Source organism: Mobula birostris, chromosome 19 (assembly GCF_030028105.1).
Source record: "Mobula birostris isolate sMobBir1 chromosome 19, sMobBir1.hap1, whole genome shotgun sequence".
NCBI lineage: Eukaryota > Metazoa > Chordata > Chondrichthyes > Myliobatiformes > Myliobatidae > Mobula > Mobula birostris.
The window spans coordinates 29,741,988-29,759,225 of NC_092388.1; the positions used below are offsets into that span (position 1 = coordinate 29,741,988).

At 39.6% G+C, this 17,238-nt stretch overlaps 1 protein-coding gene across 4 annotated transcripts in view; it reads left to right on the top strand.

The window, feature by feature from the left end:
• LOC140212489 (cadherin-18) overlaps positions 1–17,238 on the top strand; it is a 672,855-nt gene that overhangs the window by 508,472 nt on the left and 147,145 nt on the right. For all 4 annotated transcript variants that reach the window (XM_072283357.1, XM_072283356.1, XM_072283355.1 and 1 more), the window contains one exon: positions 9,063–9,357. In XM_072283357.1, coding sequence (XP_072139458.1) covers positions 9,063–9,357 — 295 coding nt within the window. The remainder of the gene's footprint in view (positions 1–9,062; positions 9,358–17,238) is intronic.

Sequence of the window (17,238 nt, forward strand, 5' to 3'; positions counted from 1 at the left end):
GCAGGATTACATGCTGACAGATACACTGAAACTATGCAAAGGCTTTATGAGGATGCACACAGAAGGCTTTGTGTATCAACCTCTCAAAGGTTTCACAGGTGCATTACTTAAGAACACATGAGTGTTTTCGATACATTGTAATAGAAACTGTGTTGAATTGATGAGAAAGATGAGTATCAGTTATTCTTAAAGTATATGTTTGAAATCAAAATTGTTGCTGAAATCAAAGGCCAATTGTAGAGGATATCAAATGCAGTTGTCCAATTAAATTTATTGTTGTAGATACCGTACTCCAAATCTACCAGTTATTGTTTCCTAATTGACTAGAAATTGGTGATATCCTTTCTTATATAGCCTGCCAAATGATTGTTACCAAGTACTTCTCTAAGAGCAGTATTTCAGTTGTGTTCAGTTGTCGGATTACAATTGTATTAAAAGCTTGTTAACCTTGTTTAATTGTATTTTTTTGACATTTCATTTCATAAGATACTCTTGTAAAATAATGGTTTTACAGGCACATTTCCAGTCTGTTTTATTTTACTTTATGTGTTATTATTTCAATGCCCCTTTTAACTGAGGGACATTGAAGTGGAAAGGATGAGCAATTTCAAGTTCCTGGGTGTCAATATTTCTGAGGATCTATCCTGGACCCAACATATTGCTGCTGCTACAAAGAAGGCATGATCACGGCTATATCTCTTTAGGAGTTTGAGGAGATTTAGTATGCCACCAAAGTCACTAGCAAATTTCTACAGATGTACCGTGAAGGCATTCTAACTGGCTGCATTATAGTCGGGTGCGTGTGGTGGGGCGGGGGGGGGGGGGGGTGATTAAGTTGTGAACTTACTCAATGCCACTATGGGCACTGGCCTCCATTGTATCCAGGACATCGTCTTCAAGGAGAGATGCCTTAAAAAAGGTTGCATCCATCATTAAGGATCCCTGTCACCCAGGTTATATCTTGTTCTCATTGCTAACATTGGGGAGGATGCACAAAAGCCTGAAGGCACACTCTCAACAATTCAGGAACAACTTCTTCTCCTTTGCCATCCAATATCTGAATGGGCATTGAACCCATGAACACTACCTCATTACATTTTTTTTATTTCTATTTTTGCTCTATTTATTTAATCTAACACATACACACACACACACACACACACACAGACTTACTACAATCCATTTTTTCAAGCATTGAAAAAAAATAAATAGCTTTTAAATATTTTAAACAAATAGCATTGTACTGCTGCTGCAAAGACAACAAATTTCATGACATATGCCGGTGATATTAAGCCTGATTCTGGTATGTTCAATTGAATACCTGGAACCATGATATCACAGAGGCTAAAAAAATTCTACTTTTTGTTCTCATTATTAACAACTACATAAATATACAAATATGTCACAAAATCATGCTTTCTTGGCAGTATATTTTAAGTTGGCCTTGAAGATTGCTGCTGTCTGCAATATTTGATGTTTTCTACATTGCCTGCTACTGTGCTCCCTTCGAATGAAATTGAGCATTTTGTGGTAAGTGGATTGACTTGTGCTTTTGATGACCTTATTATTGTCATTGAGAAAACCTAGGACCCTTGTATTCATTTAGTAAGTGGAACTTTTCATCCAATAAATTTGGATGAGGCTTGATACAAGGGCTAAGGATTCAAACAAAATAACAGTGCTCTGGTCCATTGTAGCACACATTTTCTCAGTACGTCATTTTTTTAAACATAAAAATATCATACTCTGTAGCAAAATAAAATCTAAAAGCCTAGAGGGATCAATGAACATTGTTTGATTTTTCAAAAACTCTTTCCAATCTTCTACTTGACATGCCATTTTCCACTGAGTGCCCAAGTGGAAAGTGATTGGTAGCCACTCTGTGCATGTGAGAGAAGTTATCCAGAGCCTTCTGAAACATTTAGCTTTTAGTAGCACGCTATTTTAAGTATTTTGTTTTGATGTTGTGACATGTAGCAGGTTCAATCATGGACATTTCTCCTAGTGCACTGCCCTTTGTTTTAAATTACATTCAGGTATTATTTGTTGAACCATGTCTTTCATTAATAACTGTAAATACACTCTGTACGGCTTCATCAGTTTGGAAACAGTATGCAATATCCTGCAGTTTGCAAATGGTGCTAAATAAGAGTAAATAAAATATTTCTGCATCTCTTGCCTTTTAGGAATGCATTGCGCTTCAGCATAAGACTCGGGTGTTGACAGTGACAATTAAGTATGCTCATATCTCATTCTGTAAATAAAAGGAAAGATGCGTTGCATCCAGAGTTTCTCCGGTTAGCGGACGATTCCCCTCCACGCCTGTCTGACACAGTGGGGAATCGTGTACGAGGCAAGTTACAGCAGTGGTTTGCCATTGCCTTCTGCCGGGTGAGTTTCCAAAGACAGCACCGGCTCGTAACCCAGCACGGATGGAAAGCGAAAAACATTTGCAAAAAACATAAATGGAGCAACTGTAAACATGAAAGTTGTAGCATGCCTAAAAATAAAGTTGATGCACTGTACAGGGATGGGTTGGTGCTTTGAGGAATCTTGGTGGGAGATGCAGGCTTGGATGTTTTATCATGCGTGAGACTCAAAGCATTATGTACAGGTCTTTTACTCTATAACTTACCTCCAAAGCTAGGAGCACAGTCCACAAGGGGAAGTTGTTGAAGAACACTTTGAGAGAGAATGATTTGCTGTGGGGAGTGTATCCTAGGCTAGGAGATTGTAAGGGGTGAGTGTGTTGTATGGATTGTAAGACAATTGGAATTCAATGGTGAGTGATGTTGATTGTTGGAGATCAGGGAGTCAATTGGATGATTGGTTCAATGCTACGTGAGTGGGGTCAAGAACCAGATTTGGGGAAATAGCCAGAGATGAACCCAGGATTTGATGAGATGATTAAAAGGGCCAGTTATTGCAGAGGTAATTGTTGACATGTAAGTTTATCTGCATTGACAAGGGCCTCATCACAATGAAAAGTCTGATGAAGGTTCTTGGCCCGAAACATCGAATGTCCACTCTTTTCCATAGATGCTGCCGGACTTGCCGAGTTCCTCCAGCTTTTTGTGTGTGTTGGATTGGACTTCCAGAGTTTGCAGATTTTCTTGTGTTGGAGACCTAATCACAATTGTCAATTTATGACAAGCTACTGAACACTTTAAGGCCCAACTACTGAGAAATTCTATAATCCCTGGTCCTTAATGTGTTGTGCACAACTGAACGAATCTCCCTGGAATTAAAGTGCTTTTCATATTGAGCTCTACCACTGTAGGGGTTGAGGAATAAGAATGGTAAAACCAGGAACATGTCCGGGGCTCCTTGGGGAAAGAGCTGCAAAGGCAAGCTGTATCAGAAAAGGGTCTAGAGATAATTGACAGAAAGTTCAGAGCTTGGATAATGAAAAGGGTGGGGTGAGAGTCAGCTGCAAGGGTAGAAGGAGGTGGATCATCAGTGTACAGATAGTTGGGTAGGAAGGCTAGTAGTCAGGATTAGGTTAATATTGAGGGTAAGGAAGTCAATAGTTGATGTGAAATCTTTGGGAGTCAGCAGGGTGGGGGCCTTGTTCCGGGTATATAGATTTGGGAAGAGGATTGTGAGCTCCGTGCAGTGCAGAGGAGGCAGGTTATTTACTACTGGACCATTAGATTAGGAAAACCAAAGAAGAGCCTGATAAATTGCAGAAGGGGCCCTGCTAGAAATGGCTGTCCTGCATTGAACAGGGACTTGCTCAGGGAGTTTCTGATTAAACACGCAGGAGCAGTTCTCACAGGTGATGTAAAAGCCTATTTCTAAATAACTGCATATGGTCATAGTTTGCCAAAAGTGAGTGGATAGTGATTGTGCATGTCCAGTCTCCTCATCCAATTAAATCAGACACATAAGGCCCATTCGGCAGATTCAGAGGTTTGTAAACAACTCATTTCCATTAAGACAGCAGCAGGTTTCAATTATCTAAGATGTTTCTCAGAAAGAAAAATCTATAACATAAAAGAATTCAAAATGCAGATGCAGACATTCATTTCTTACAAGTGATTGCAGAGTACAAATTTATACCCAAGTATTTTAATATATCCCTCCATATTGTGAACAAAAATAACAGAAGTAATGTATATGTTATCTAAAAACTTTTACTGCACTGATAGATCTTGATCATCTACAGCATATTGTGGAAGTGCTAAAGGTTCCAATTCATAACTGTTTTGGAATATGAATTAAAGATCATTCTCTGGAAGTTATTTTTGACTTAAGAATATTGCAAATGAATGAAATTCTTATCTTAGCTTTCTTTGAATTCACTCACAACTCCATTTCATACTACTGATATCTTGTATGTGAGCTTCAGACAAATGTTCTTATGGTTGCATTTACTAAATTTAAATTTAATCTCTGCCTCTTCTGGGTTCCAGTAAATTGTGCTTTCACTCTGTTTTGAGCAACTTATTCATATGCCAGAGTTCAATAATTGGAAAGTCTTAAATACGCTTCCACAGTATAATTTTCCACTCAAGGTAACCTGAAGGATTTATATGAAGTGTCGGATTTTCAATGTTTTTTTTCAAACACTTTACTTAGAAGATTCTCTTTGAAACTACAGTTTAAGTGTATTTGCTTATCCTGAAATGGATCATTTTGACAGTTAGCATGCACATTTTCAAAAATTGTCATTCTTAAAGACACTGTAGAATGAGTAATAAGCTCTGCATTCAAGGGAACTATTTCAAAGCAATAATCTTGTCTCACTTAAGCTTCATTCTTGTAGGTGCAATGTTATGAAATTTCCTAACCTGCTGATTAGGTTACGAGCTTGTAATCACTCCGGGGTATCTATTAATTTCAATTTTATTCTCCAAAATTGTACATGTTATTATATTGTGCTTGCTTGCAGTCTTTGTGCCTTGAAAGGCTTAATTTTGAGAAATTGCAGCAAAATACATGTCAAAAAGAATAATTACAGTAATAACAAAGAGCAATCATCTAAAAGTATGTGACTTACACATCTATGGATTACTTTAGCAAATATACCTCCACAATGCTTTTGTGTTGTAACTTTGCATTGGGCTTCATACTTTGTCATGTAGTAAACAGAAGAGAGTCTGCAGATGGGGGAAATCTTGAGCAGCACACACTAAATTCTGGAGGTACTCAGCAAGTTAGACAGTATCTATGGAGCAGAACGAACAGTGAACATTTTGGGCCAAGAATAATGATGAAGGATCTTGGTCCAAAATGTCTACTGTTTATTCCCCTGTATAGATGCTGCCTGATTTGCTGAGTTCCTCCAGCATTTTGTATGTTGCTGTCATGTAATGATTTCCTCTTCCAGTACAGGGGTGTGGAAGACTGTTACTGCACTTTTGCTTCATTCTTTCAGTGTTCCTATTTAAGAGTCATCTTCATATAGAAATATAAAAATGTATGAAAGAACATTTACAACCAACAGATATTTACTCCACTGATGGGAAACTTATAAATATAAAATATTAATAAAAATTAATAATATGAAATCTGGACTGTTAGTTTGGTATAAGAGATGTGTTTTTAATACATTTTCTGATTTGTGCACAATAACAGATTTTGTTCTGAACTGGAAGTGGGTTCTTGTATCCTGACTGATCAGTAGCATCAAAATAGGCAAAAGTCTGTATAATCTTAAAAACACATCTCTGTTAGAAAAGAAAATTTGATTTTAAATCAAATTAAAAGGCTGCAGACTATTCAAAGGGTTATCACAAACCGGGAAAAGAGCATCAAAAGGCCCCTCAACTTTGCTGAAACATGGTTCAAAATAATAAAGGACCAAGATTGACCCCAGACCGGTGAAGATGCAGGTTCACATGTAAGTAGAGATAGGAGTGTGAGAGATTTGTGATGCTCCATGTTCCCAACTCACAGATCAGAATACTGGCAAGAGGGTGCCGCCATGCTGAGCAATGTTTCATCTACATGTGTTTGGTGATCATATATGACACAATGCTGGTGCTGCAAACCCTTCTTGTTTCTTTCTGCTGAGCCAGATGTTGAGGAGGCATATGATCATTATCAGGGTGGTGGTACGTTATTGACACTACCAATCAGACTGTGTCATATCCTGTTGAAGCTGTGGTGCTTTATTTACACTATGGCATCTAAAAGAGGATCTAAAATAATAGAAAAATTTCTGAGCCAGCATGCCATATAGTATTTATCAGAGTTGTACAAATAATAGAAGAATTTTGCCTGCTCTTCTAGCTTGCTTTGGAAGACATGCCTCCAATTATCTGCCCAGATTTTGACATACATAAAGTAACAACAGAGCAATGAATATTTTTAAAGAATTCCGAGGAGCATTTGCAGCTCATTTGCTGGACTGGATGATACTAGAAGTTGGGCGGAGAGAAAAATTTACTTTGTGCAAGAGTTATATCAGATTTCCTGCAGCTTAGGTCATCAGGATCTTGAGTGCACTGAGGTAGAACAAGACCTGATGAAGAGTTTTGGCCTGTAGCATTGACTGTTTGTTCCTTTCTATCGATGCTGCCTGGCCTGCTGAGATCCTTCAGCATCTTGTGTGTGTTGCCTTCGATTTCAAGCGTCTGCAGGTTTTCACATGTTTATTATTTGTTAATGTGTTTTTGGTAATATTACCTATGTGTTGTGTGTGTGAGCCATATATACATTGTTGTGCACCTTGGTCTGGAGGAATGTTGTTTCATTTGGCAGTATACATGCATATGTTTGAATGACAATAAACTTTTATTTGAACTTGATCTTTATATTCTCAACTACAACCTCAAATGAACATAAAATAATCTGGTATCATTCACAAAATGTTAGGTGAGCCTTGGTACCCAGCAAAAGTTGGTTCAGGGTTAAAGCTGATTGGCAAATGTCTTATAGATGTTGGTAGTGGAGGCTGCAGATCTGACAGGGATTATGAAACATCTAAAACTGTAGAACTGTTGTATAGGATCATCCATATATTCCCTAGTCCTGTAGCATCTTCAAAAAACCCAGTCAACATTTCCTCAAGTTCAGAATTTAATAACTGGTACAACTTGGTCTGAAATATCCATTCATTTTTTCTATTAGAGTTATAATCAGGCATGGAAATGCAATAGGATGGAAATGGTTTATTATTGCCATATGTACTGAGTTACAATGGAAAGCTTATCTTGCATTCTATACTGTTCAGAACAGATCAGATCATTACACAGTCCATTGAGGTAGAACAAAGTAAAACAATAACAACACAGAATAAAGTGTAACTGCCACAGAGAAAGTGTGCTGCAGATAAACAATAAGGTACACTATCATAACGAGTTAGATTGCAAGGTCAAGAGTCCAATTTATTGTGCTACGGAACTATTTAATAGTCTTATCACAGTGTGGAGCTAGACAATCTCTGAAGAGTACAGTATTGATAATGGCGGGGTCACCTGTCATGTAAAGACACTGCCTAGAAGAAGGCAATGGCAAACCACTTGTGAAAAGAAATCTGCCAAGAACGATCATGTACATGGAAGGACCATGATTGTCTGCGTCATATGACGTAGCACATAACAAACGAACAAACAGTCACAGTGTGGTATAAGCTGAGCACTCTACTTCCTAATACAAGCCATGCTTAAGGAAAGATGTCCTTCGACACTGAGCAAGCCAAGCTCAGCATTCATTTCTTGGGCAGCCTTACTTGTCTACATCCCTTTAATTTGAATTAAATTTGAATTTTATTTTCCTGTAACGGTCTGCTTTTAAGATTTCCCAGCCCTTAGGAAAGAAATGCATGGGTGATGTTTGAAGACTTTTTCTCCACAATTTCTACTCCTTGAATCTAAATAAACTGGAAGAGGTTCTATGAAGAATGAGATCATTAAAAAAATTCCAGAATTACTGTGTAATCTTCAGAACTCTATTATTATTCTAATCAGATATCAGATCAACAAAATATTTTAACCCAAAATGTATTCTCAATCAAGTAGTCAGTTGATGTTTTGCTAGTTAAATGCCGCTCTTTCCAAGTTCAAGTTCAAGGTGATCATTGTCATTGGCAAACATACACAGTGTATAAATCCCATGAAAATTAGCTTTTAGCAGCAGCAGCACATTACATTACATGGTGAGGACATACATAAGTTAACATAAACCTAAATTAATACAAATTGTACATAAGTTACAAATGTACAAATTGACAACAAAATGAATGTAAATAAAATCATGCAGGATTCAGAGAGAGAAAAAATATATAATCTGAGATAGTGTTAATGATTTTCAGGTTGTTTGATACCTCTGGAGAAGATGCTGTTGTTTAACCTTGAGGTATATGGCCTCAGGCTCCTGGCTGGCACAGCATTGGGAAAGGATCATGATGCGAATGGTGGGGTGTCTCAGATGACTGATGCTCCCTTCCTGAGATATTGCCCCTTTTAAGTGCCCGATAGTGGTGCCAGAGTTTCTTAATGTCCTCTCAATTTTACATGTGAAAAAGCTGAAGTAAAAGATGGAATAACTCCTGAATAATTCATGCCAGTGAGCAAGCAAACCTTAGTAATGAAATGAGTGGAATTACTTTCAACTGTTAGTCATAGATGATAATTTTTCTTAAAAGAAAATGTTAGTAAGACCTCATAATTCGAGATTTAATTACAGGCTTCCCAGTGTCCAGTAGATAAAGTATTAGAATGTGTAGTCAAATGATATAAAAGATAAATTTGCTTATTTGGTTTTGTGCTGGCATTACAGTTCTAAAGGTGACCTCAGATAGGGGATGGAAATGAAATAGCTTTTCCATTCCCAATGAATTGTTACTCAGACACAAAAGAATATATATTTTGGCTAACAAGATTGGGTTAATCTGGAATGTCCTCATAAAAGATTATGATCTCGGTTTAGTTGCACATGAAGAATGGGCATGTAGGTAAGATAAGAATAATGTCCTTGAAATCCTATTACAAAAAGTATTTAGGGAATACTTGAAGAAGAATAAAAGATAAACTCACTGAGTTGAGATGGCTGCATGTGATTTAAACACATATATGCTTACATGTCTATATCTGTTTCTGTCATATTTTTTGCAGCTTCACTCAAATGCAGACAAAGGTGATGGATCGGTCAAATACATCCTTTCAGGGGAAGGTGCCGGCTCTATATTTGTTATTGATGACAGCACAGGGGATATTCATGCAACCAAAAGTCTGGACCGTGAACAGAAGGTACATTATATTCTGCACGCTCAAGCTCTGGACAGGAAAACAAACAAGCCTCTCGAGCCCGAGAGCGAGTTTATCATCAAGGTGCAGGATATAAATGATAATGCACCAGCTTTCTTGGAGGGTCCTTACTCCGCCTCTGTCCCAGAAATGTCTGAAGTTGGTAAGCTCTGCTTAAATCATTTGTACATTCTTTAACTGCAATTTAACAGATCTTGAATGAATCAAGTTGATTATTATTTGCAGATTAATCTCCCTCTGTTATCTTGCTGAAAAAATATTAGTAAAATATATTCACCAATATAACTCAAATCTGAGATGGTTTGTGCTGCAGCAGTGTGATTACTCAAGTCAAATATCATGTACTCCTAAGGCAGGGGTTCCCAAATTTTTTATGCCGTGGACCCCCACTATTAACCAAGAGGTTAGGAACCTCTGTCCTCAGAGGTTGTCTATCAGCTGGTGCTCAGGTGCTGGTAGGGACTGATCCGGGATCTACATATTATGGTGAAGTGTAGGCTACGCAAGTTGACTCTGTGGTTAAGAAGGCATACGGTACATTAGCCTTCATCAATCGTGGGATTGAGTTTAAGAGCCGAGAGGTAATGTTGCAGCTATATAGGACCCTGGTCAGACCCCACTTGGAGCTCAGTTCTGGTCACCTCACAACAGGAAGGATGTGAAAACTATAGAAAGGGTGCAGAGGAGATTTACAAGGATGTTGCCTGGATCGAGGAGCATGCCTTATGAGAATAGGTTGAGTGAACTCGGTCTTTTCTCCTTGGAGTGACAGAGGATGAGAGGTGACCAGATAGAGGTGTATAAAATGATGAGGGGCATTGATCGTGTGGATAGTCAGAGGCTTTTTCCCAGGGCTGGAATGACTAGCATGAGAGGGCACAGTTTTAAGGTGCTTGGAAGCAGGTATAGAGGAGATGTCAGGGGTAAGATTTTTACGCAGAGTGGTGAGTGCGTGGAATGGGCTGCCGGCGGCGGCGGTGGAGGCGGATACAATAGGATCTTTTGCGAGACTCCTGGATGGATATATGGAGCTTAGAAAAAAAGAGGGCTATAGGTAAGCCTAGGTAGTTCTAAGGTAAGGACATGTTTGGCACAGCTTTGTGGGCCGAAGGGCCTGTATTGTGCTGTAGGTTTTCTATGTTTCTAAGAGTAAATAGTGACTATGGTTAGTGGCTGGGTTTTTTTGGGTTGTTCAGTCTCTCCTTTCACAGCTGCTGCATATTCTCTGTGGCATAGTGGAGGTCAATCACAGCTCCCCTGTGAACAGATTACCTCCAGGTGCAATGTCTTCCCGGTATTTAGATGTGATGTTGAATTTCTTCACACTGATTTTCATGTTACCTTTGATGCTGTACTTGGTCTATGGAAAGAATGGACGTGGCATGCAGAATGCTGTGCACTCTCCTCTTGTTTCTGCTATTTACATATACAATTTTCAGGCTTCATGCATTTTCAAATACAATGAAGAAAAATACGGGCAAATATATCTCCATAAAGCAGGAATTCTACTCCATTCTTAACCTCTCGCACTGAGCATCTTGACCATGTTTATGGAAAGCACCATTCTCCTCAAAAAGTCATAATGCATGAGCCACAGAATAGGCTGGCATGTACAGTACAGTGTGAAATAGCAGCAGGGCTGTCACACAAACATCCTCCATAAGATAGCCACCCCATTCATAATAAATCCTATAGTTAAAGAACTGTAAAATTTCATTTGAAGTCCTTTGATGCCAGCAAAGGAAATTGGAATCAGCAGAACATCTAATAAGTTAGGAGTGTATACAGTGGAGATGCTGGCAGTGTTGGTTGCATTGCGATGGGTGGAGAAGGCTAAAGAAGTCAAAGTGTTGATATGCTCAGATTCATCCTCAGTTCTAACAAGTTTAAGGTCTTTACACTCAAACAGTCGGCAAGATGTACTTTATAAAGTCCTTCAGTCAGTCACAAGAATCAGGGAAGTCAGGTAAAATTTCTATGGGTTCCAGCACATGTAGGGGTGAAGGGGAATGAGAGGGTGGATGAGTTGGCAAAGAGGGCGTTAAAGAAAGAAAATATAGAAATGCACATTAGTATCAGTAAAGCAGAGGTTAAGTGTGTAATCTGGGAAAAAATCAACCAAATGTGGCAAGAAAGATGGGGCAGGGAGGGGAAAGGGAGGCATTTATATCAAATACAAAAGAGTGTTGCAGGTACTAGGGTAGGTAGTGGATACAGAAGAGAGGAAACTATGTGGACTAGGTTAAGGCTGGGGCACTGTGCATTAAACAAAACATTGAAAATGATAGGGAAACACCAGACAGAATTGTGTGAGGAATGTCAGGAAGAGGAGTCAGTAGAACATGTAGTTCTGAGTTGCAGAAAGTATAGAATACAGAGAGAGATGATGAGAATTAATCCAAGGGAATTGGGGGTGCAGGAATTCACATGACAAGGGTTGCTGGGCATGGGTGAGAGTGTACAGGTCAGGGTACTTTTAGCTTTCTTAAGGGATACAGGGTTTTTTTTATAGGATATGATGGGTAAGCAGGAATAGAGTACTAGGATGGCCAAAGATGGGAGGATAAAGTGTAGGTTAGGGTATGTGTATGTGTGTGATTGGGTGAATGTAAGTCTATCGTACACTCTGGAGCAGAAGGTGGCGGTAATGCACCATTAACCTGGGTGCCGACCGCTGTAAAACAAGGCGAAGAAGAAGACCTTTAATACCATGACCCTGACGGATAGCCCATGGGTTTCCCTTTTCACACTTACAAATTGTTGCGAATTCAGCAGAGATATGAAATTCAGCTCACTAGGAGGATCTCTGATTGATAATAAGACCTTAAGATATTGGAGCAGAAGTAGGCCATTTGGCCCATTGAGTCTGCTCCACCATTCAATCATGGGCTGATCCAATTCTTCCAGTCATCCCCATTCCCCTGCCTTCTCCTCATACCTTTTGATGCCCCTGGCTAATCAGAAAGCTATCTATCTCTGCCTTAAATGCACTCAGTAACTTGGCCTCCACGGCCACTTGTGGCAACACATTCCACAAATTTACCACCTTATGACTAAGGTAATTTCTCCGCATCTCTGTTCTAAATGGATGTCCTTTAATCCTGAAGTTGTGTCTTAGACTCCCCTACCATGGGAAATAACTTTGTATATCTAATCTGTTCAGGCCTTTTATCTTTTGGAATGTTTCTATGAGATCCCCCTAATTCTCCTGAACTCTGGGGAATACAGCCCAAGAGCTGCCAGACGTTCCTCATACGGTAACCCTTTCATTCCTAGATTAATTCTCGTGAATCTTCTCTGAACCCTCTTCAATGTCAGTATATCCTTTCTAAAATAAGGAGCCCAAAACTGCATATAATATTCCAATTGTGGCCTCACAAGTGCCTTATAGAGCCTCACCATCACATCCCTGCTCTTATATTCTATACCCCTGGAAATTAATGCCAACATTGCATTCACCTTCTTCACCACTGACTCGACCTGGAGATTAACCTTTAAGGTATTCTGCACAAGAACTCTGAAGTCTCTTTGCACCTCTGCATTTTGAATTCTCTCTCCATCTAAATAATTGTCTGAATGTTTATTTCTTCCACCGAAGTGCATGACTATACGCTTTCCAATGTTGCATTTCATTTGCCACTTCTTTGGCCATTCTCCTAAACTAAGTCTGTCTGCAGGCTCTCCGTTTCCTCAACACTACCGGCTCCTCCACCTATCTTTGTATCATTGGCAACTTTAGCCACAAATCCATTAATCCCATAGTCCAAATCATTGACATACATCGTAAAAAGCAGTGGTCCCAACATCAACCTCTGTGGAACTCCACTGGTAATCGGTAGTCAGCTGGAATAGGATCCCTTTAGTCTCTCTCTCTGTTTTCTGCTGATCAGCCAAATCTCCACCAAAGTTAATACCCCCCCCCACCTTTAATTCCATGGGCTCTTATCTTGCTAAGCAGCCTCATGTGCAGCACCTTGTCAAAGGTCTTCTGAAAAGTCAAGTTAACCACATTTACTGCATCTCCTTTGTCTACCCTGCTTGTACTTTCCCCAAAATTTGCAGTAATTGCAGTAAAGGAAAGGATTTTCCTTTCAGGAAACCATGCTGGCTTTGGCCCATCTTGTCATGTGCTGACAGGTATTCCGTAATCTCATCGAAACAATTGATTCCAACAACTTCCCACCACTGATGTCAGGCTAGCAGGTCTATAGTTTCCTTTCTGCTGCTTCCCACCCTTCTTAAATAGCGTAGTAACATTTGCAATTTTCCAGTCATATGGTACAATTCCAAAATCTATAGATTCTTGAAAGATCATTGTTAATGCCTCCGCAATCTCTCCAGCTACTTCCTTCAGAACCCGAGAGTGCATTCCACCACGTCCAGGAAATTTGTCCAATCTCAGACCATTAAGCTTCCTGAGCACCTTCTCAGTCTTAATTTTCACTGCACAGACTTCATTTCCCTGACACTCTTGAATGTCCGGTATACTGCAGATGCCTTCCACTGTGAAGACTGATGCAAAATACGCATTCAGTTCCACTGCCATCTCTGCGTCCCTCATTGCAATATCTCCAGCATCATTTTCTATTGATCCTATATCTACACTAAACTCTCTTTTACTCTTTATATACTTAAAAATAGTATAAAATTTAGACTAGCAGCTGTGCATTGCACTCCCTTTCTGATATTGAAATTCATTGACTACTTTGCAGACAAATTTTAGATTATGAAGACACGCAGTCCTCTTTTATTGTCATTTAGTAATGTATGCAGTAAGAAATGATACAATATTTCCTCCGGTGTGATATCACAAAACACAGGACAGACCAAGACTGAGAAAAACTAGCAAAACCACAGAATTATAACATATATTTACAACAGTGCAACGATACCCTAACTTGATGAAGAAGTCCATGAGCACAGTAAAAATTTCAAAGTCTCTCAAATGTCCCACATCTCACGCAGATGGGAGAAGGAAGAAAAACTCTCCCTGCCATACCCGACCACGGTCCGACTCTGAGTCATCCGAAAACTTCGAGCTGTGATCAGCCCTCTGACACCGAGTACTGAGCACCATCTCTATCCGAACGATCCCACCTCCATCTTGGTCGCCAACAGCAGGCAAAACCGGGGATTTTGAGGCCTTCCCTCCGAAAGATTCCCGATCACGCAGTAACAACAACAGCGACCTGGCGTTTCAGAAATTTTTTTCCAGATGTTCCTCTGTGCTTTCACGTCCATCTCCATCAAATCAGAATTGTCCATGGCCCCTATTTAATAGATACGATATCATTTTTCACCGGAGGGCTGCGCACACCTGGCGCGCTGCTCTCTCTCCTCCCGCCAGAGTATATTGCATTGTAATAGTCTAACCTACTGTCATTGATTTAGGAATAAATTCTTGATGCTAATTCCCATTACTATCCCACTACTGAGAATTTTGGTACTTTGTATCTGTGAGGTAATCTTGTATCTTTGATTTGTAGCTGACTGTTAAGCACTGATAGATGGAAATTATAGTCAGAAAATCTGTTGACATCATATCATCATTAAAATGGGAAAAGCTGTACACCTTGATCTGTTTGTGCCCTACAACTTCTGTAGATTTCAATGTGCTCAGATCCTTATCAGTGAGAGAGGTGGAAACTCAAGGGAACCTGAACAGAGACTGGGCTCATCTTTTTGTCCTTCATGTCCTAGAACAGAGAAGACAGAACTTCTGTCACTAGGTTCCATTTAAAATGTTTACTGGACTCTATAATATCAATATAAACTGAGAACAAGACTACTAATAAACCTGAAAGAATACCAAACTGATGAAAGTGACAGTTACAAACACACATTATTGCAGTTTTCTTCTACAAAAGACTGTAGTGTAAACATGAGAAAGTCTGCAGATGCTGAAAATCCAAAGCAACATACACAAAATGCAGGGGGAATGAATACTCAGCTGCCATTTGGGGGTTGAGACCCTTCTTCAAGACTGGAAAGGAAAGGGAAATGATGCCAGAATAGAAAGGTGGGGGGAAGAGGAATGAGGATAACTAGAAGGTGATGTATGAAGCCAGGTGGGTAGGAAAGATAAAGGCTGGAAGAGGAAGGAATCTAATAAGAGACGAGAGTGTGACATAGGATAAACATAAGGAAGAGGGGACCCAGAAAGAGGAGATAGGCAGGTGAGATGAGATAGGAAGCTAGAGTGCAGAAGAGAAGAGGGGAAGGGAGTGATTTTTTTTTTGCCAGAAGGAGAAATCGAAATTAAAGCCATCAGGTTGGAGGCTACCCAGATGGAGTAGAAAGTGTAAATCTTCCACTCTGAGGGTGGAAGAGATGGCCAAGGATTGATATATCAGAATGGGAATGGGAATCAGATTTAAAATCTTTGTCCATTGGGAAGTTCTGCTTCTGGTGGATGGAGCAGAGGTATTATTAGTTTGGTTGAAGGCATCCCTAACAATACCGTACTTTTTTTAATTCTTCAGATAGAATGGGTCCCTTAATTTAAATGTGATGCAAATCATGAGAGATGATATTTGAATTTTAAAAAGGAACATGTAGCCAGGGATCATTTCTGACTCTAAAAAGCAATGACTTCAATGTACTGGTTTTGAAAATGCCAGTGGCTTCCAACTGTTTTCATGTTCTCTCTGAAATCCTACAAGGCATTGTAAACGTTTATGCCTTAGAGTGCTGGATCATAGCTTCAATGTCACTCTTTCACTATTCTTGTTCTATTTGCATCTAACTCCTTTAGTAAACTCTGTATTTGGCAATGGTCCACACAAAGTCACAAGCTGCTGCTAATAATATTATAATGAAGAAATAGCGAGGCTATTTGGCTAATTTGGCTGGCCAGCCCTCAATTACTGGCTTGAACCTTACAGACCAAGTGGGTATTTTTAATTTCTAGCCAAATACATTTGTTCTGAAGTACCTATTGTCTTGTTGATAATGTACTTCATTACTATTTCCCAACACAGAGAGAAGTAATCTAAGACACTCACGTGAGTGTAATTCATGATCACAGTTCTCACGGTCTAAATTCCAGCTTTTACATGGAATGCAGAATGGCACAGTAAAGACTAGGCCATTTGGCCTGTGATATTTGTGCCAACCATCATTTAGTCCAAGCTAATCTCACCCGCCCGCATACAGACTATATCCCTGCCTCATGCTCCTATCTAGATGCCTCTTAAGTGTTGTTATCATGCCTGCTTTCGCTACTTCCCCTAGCAGTCCGCTCCAGGCACCTATCACTCACTTTGTAAAATAACTTGCCTTATATATCACCTTAAAGACATATTCACTCCGGTGAAAAAAAGACTGTTTTATCTAAGCCTCACGCAATTTTATATGCAGGTGTGCGCCGCTTAACATCCATTCGGACAACGTCCGATCACATATGCGTCCATACTCCCGACTGGAGAACATGACGGAGCGGACGTAATCAATCTCGTGTATTGCGCGTCTCTTGAGTGTAGTAGCGTTACCTCTCTGTTTAATTTTCTTTTGAAAATATTACCATAAAGTGCATCATGGCTTCCAACACAGCAAAACCACTCCTAGTGATAGCAGCAGCAAGAGGCAAAGGAAAAGTATTGATCTGGAAGTGAAACAAAAGGTTATTAATCAATACGAAGGTGGAAAACCAGTGAATGCTATTGCTCGGGATTTAGGCATGTCTCACTCGACAATCACGATGATCCTGGAAAGCAAAGAAAAAATTCTCGAAGCTGTTAAAGGCTTCACTGAAAACTACAAGGCTCACGAAAATGCAAGAGGGACCTATATCGGATATGGAGAAATTGCTAATGACGTGGATTTAGTCAATACAGGTACACTACAGTACTCCATATAGGTTTGCTAAGTATATAATTTGGTTTTCGCACAACGTCCAAATTACATAATGTCCGATTTCACAGAACATATCTTGGATGTTAAGCGACACATACCTGTACTACTGTCACCTCAGCTTCTGATGCTCCAAAGTAAACAATTGAAGTCTGTCAAACTTTCCTTTTAG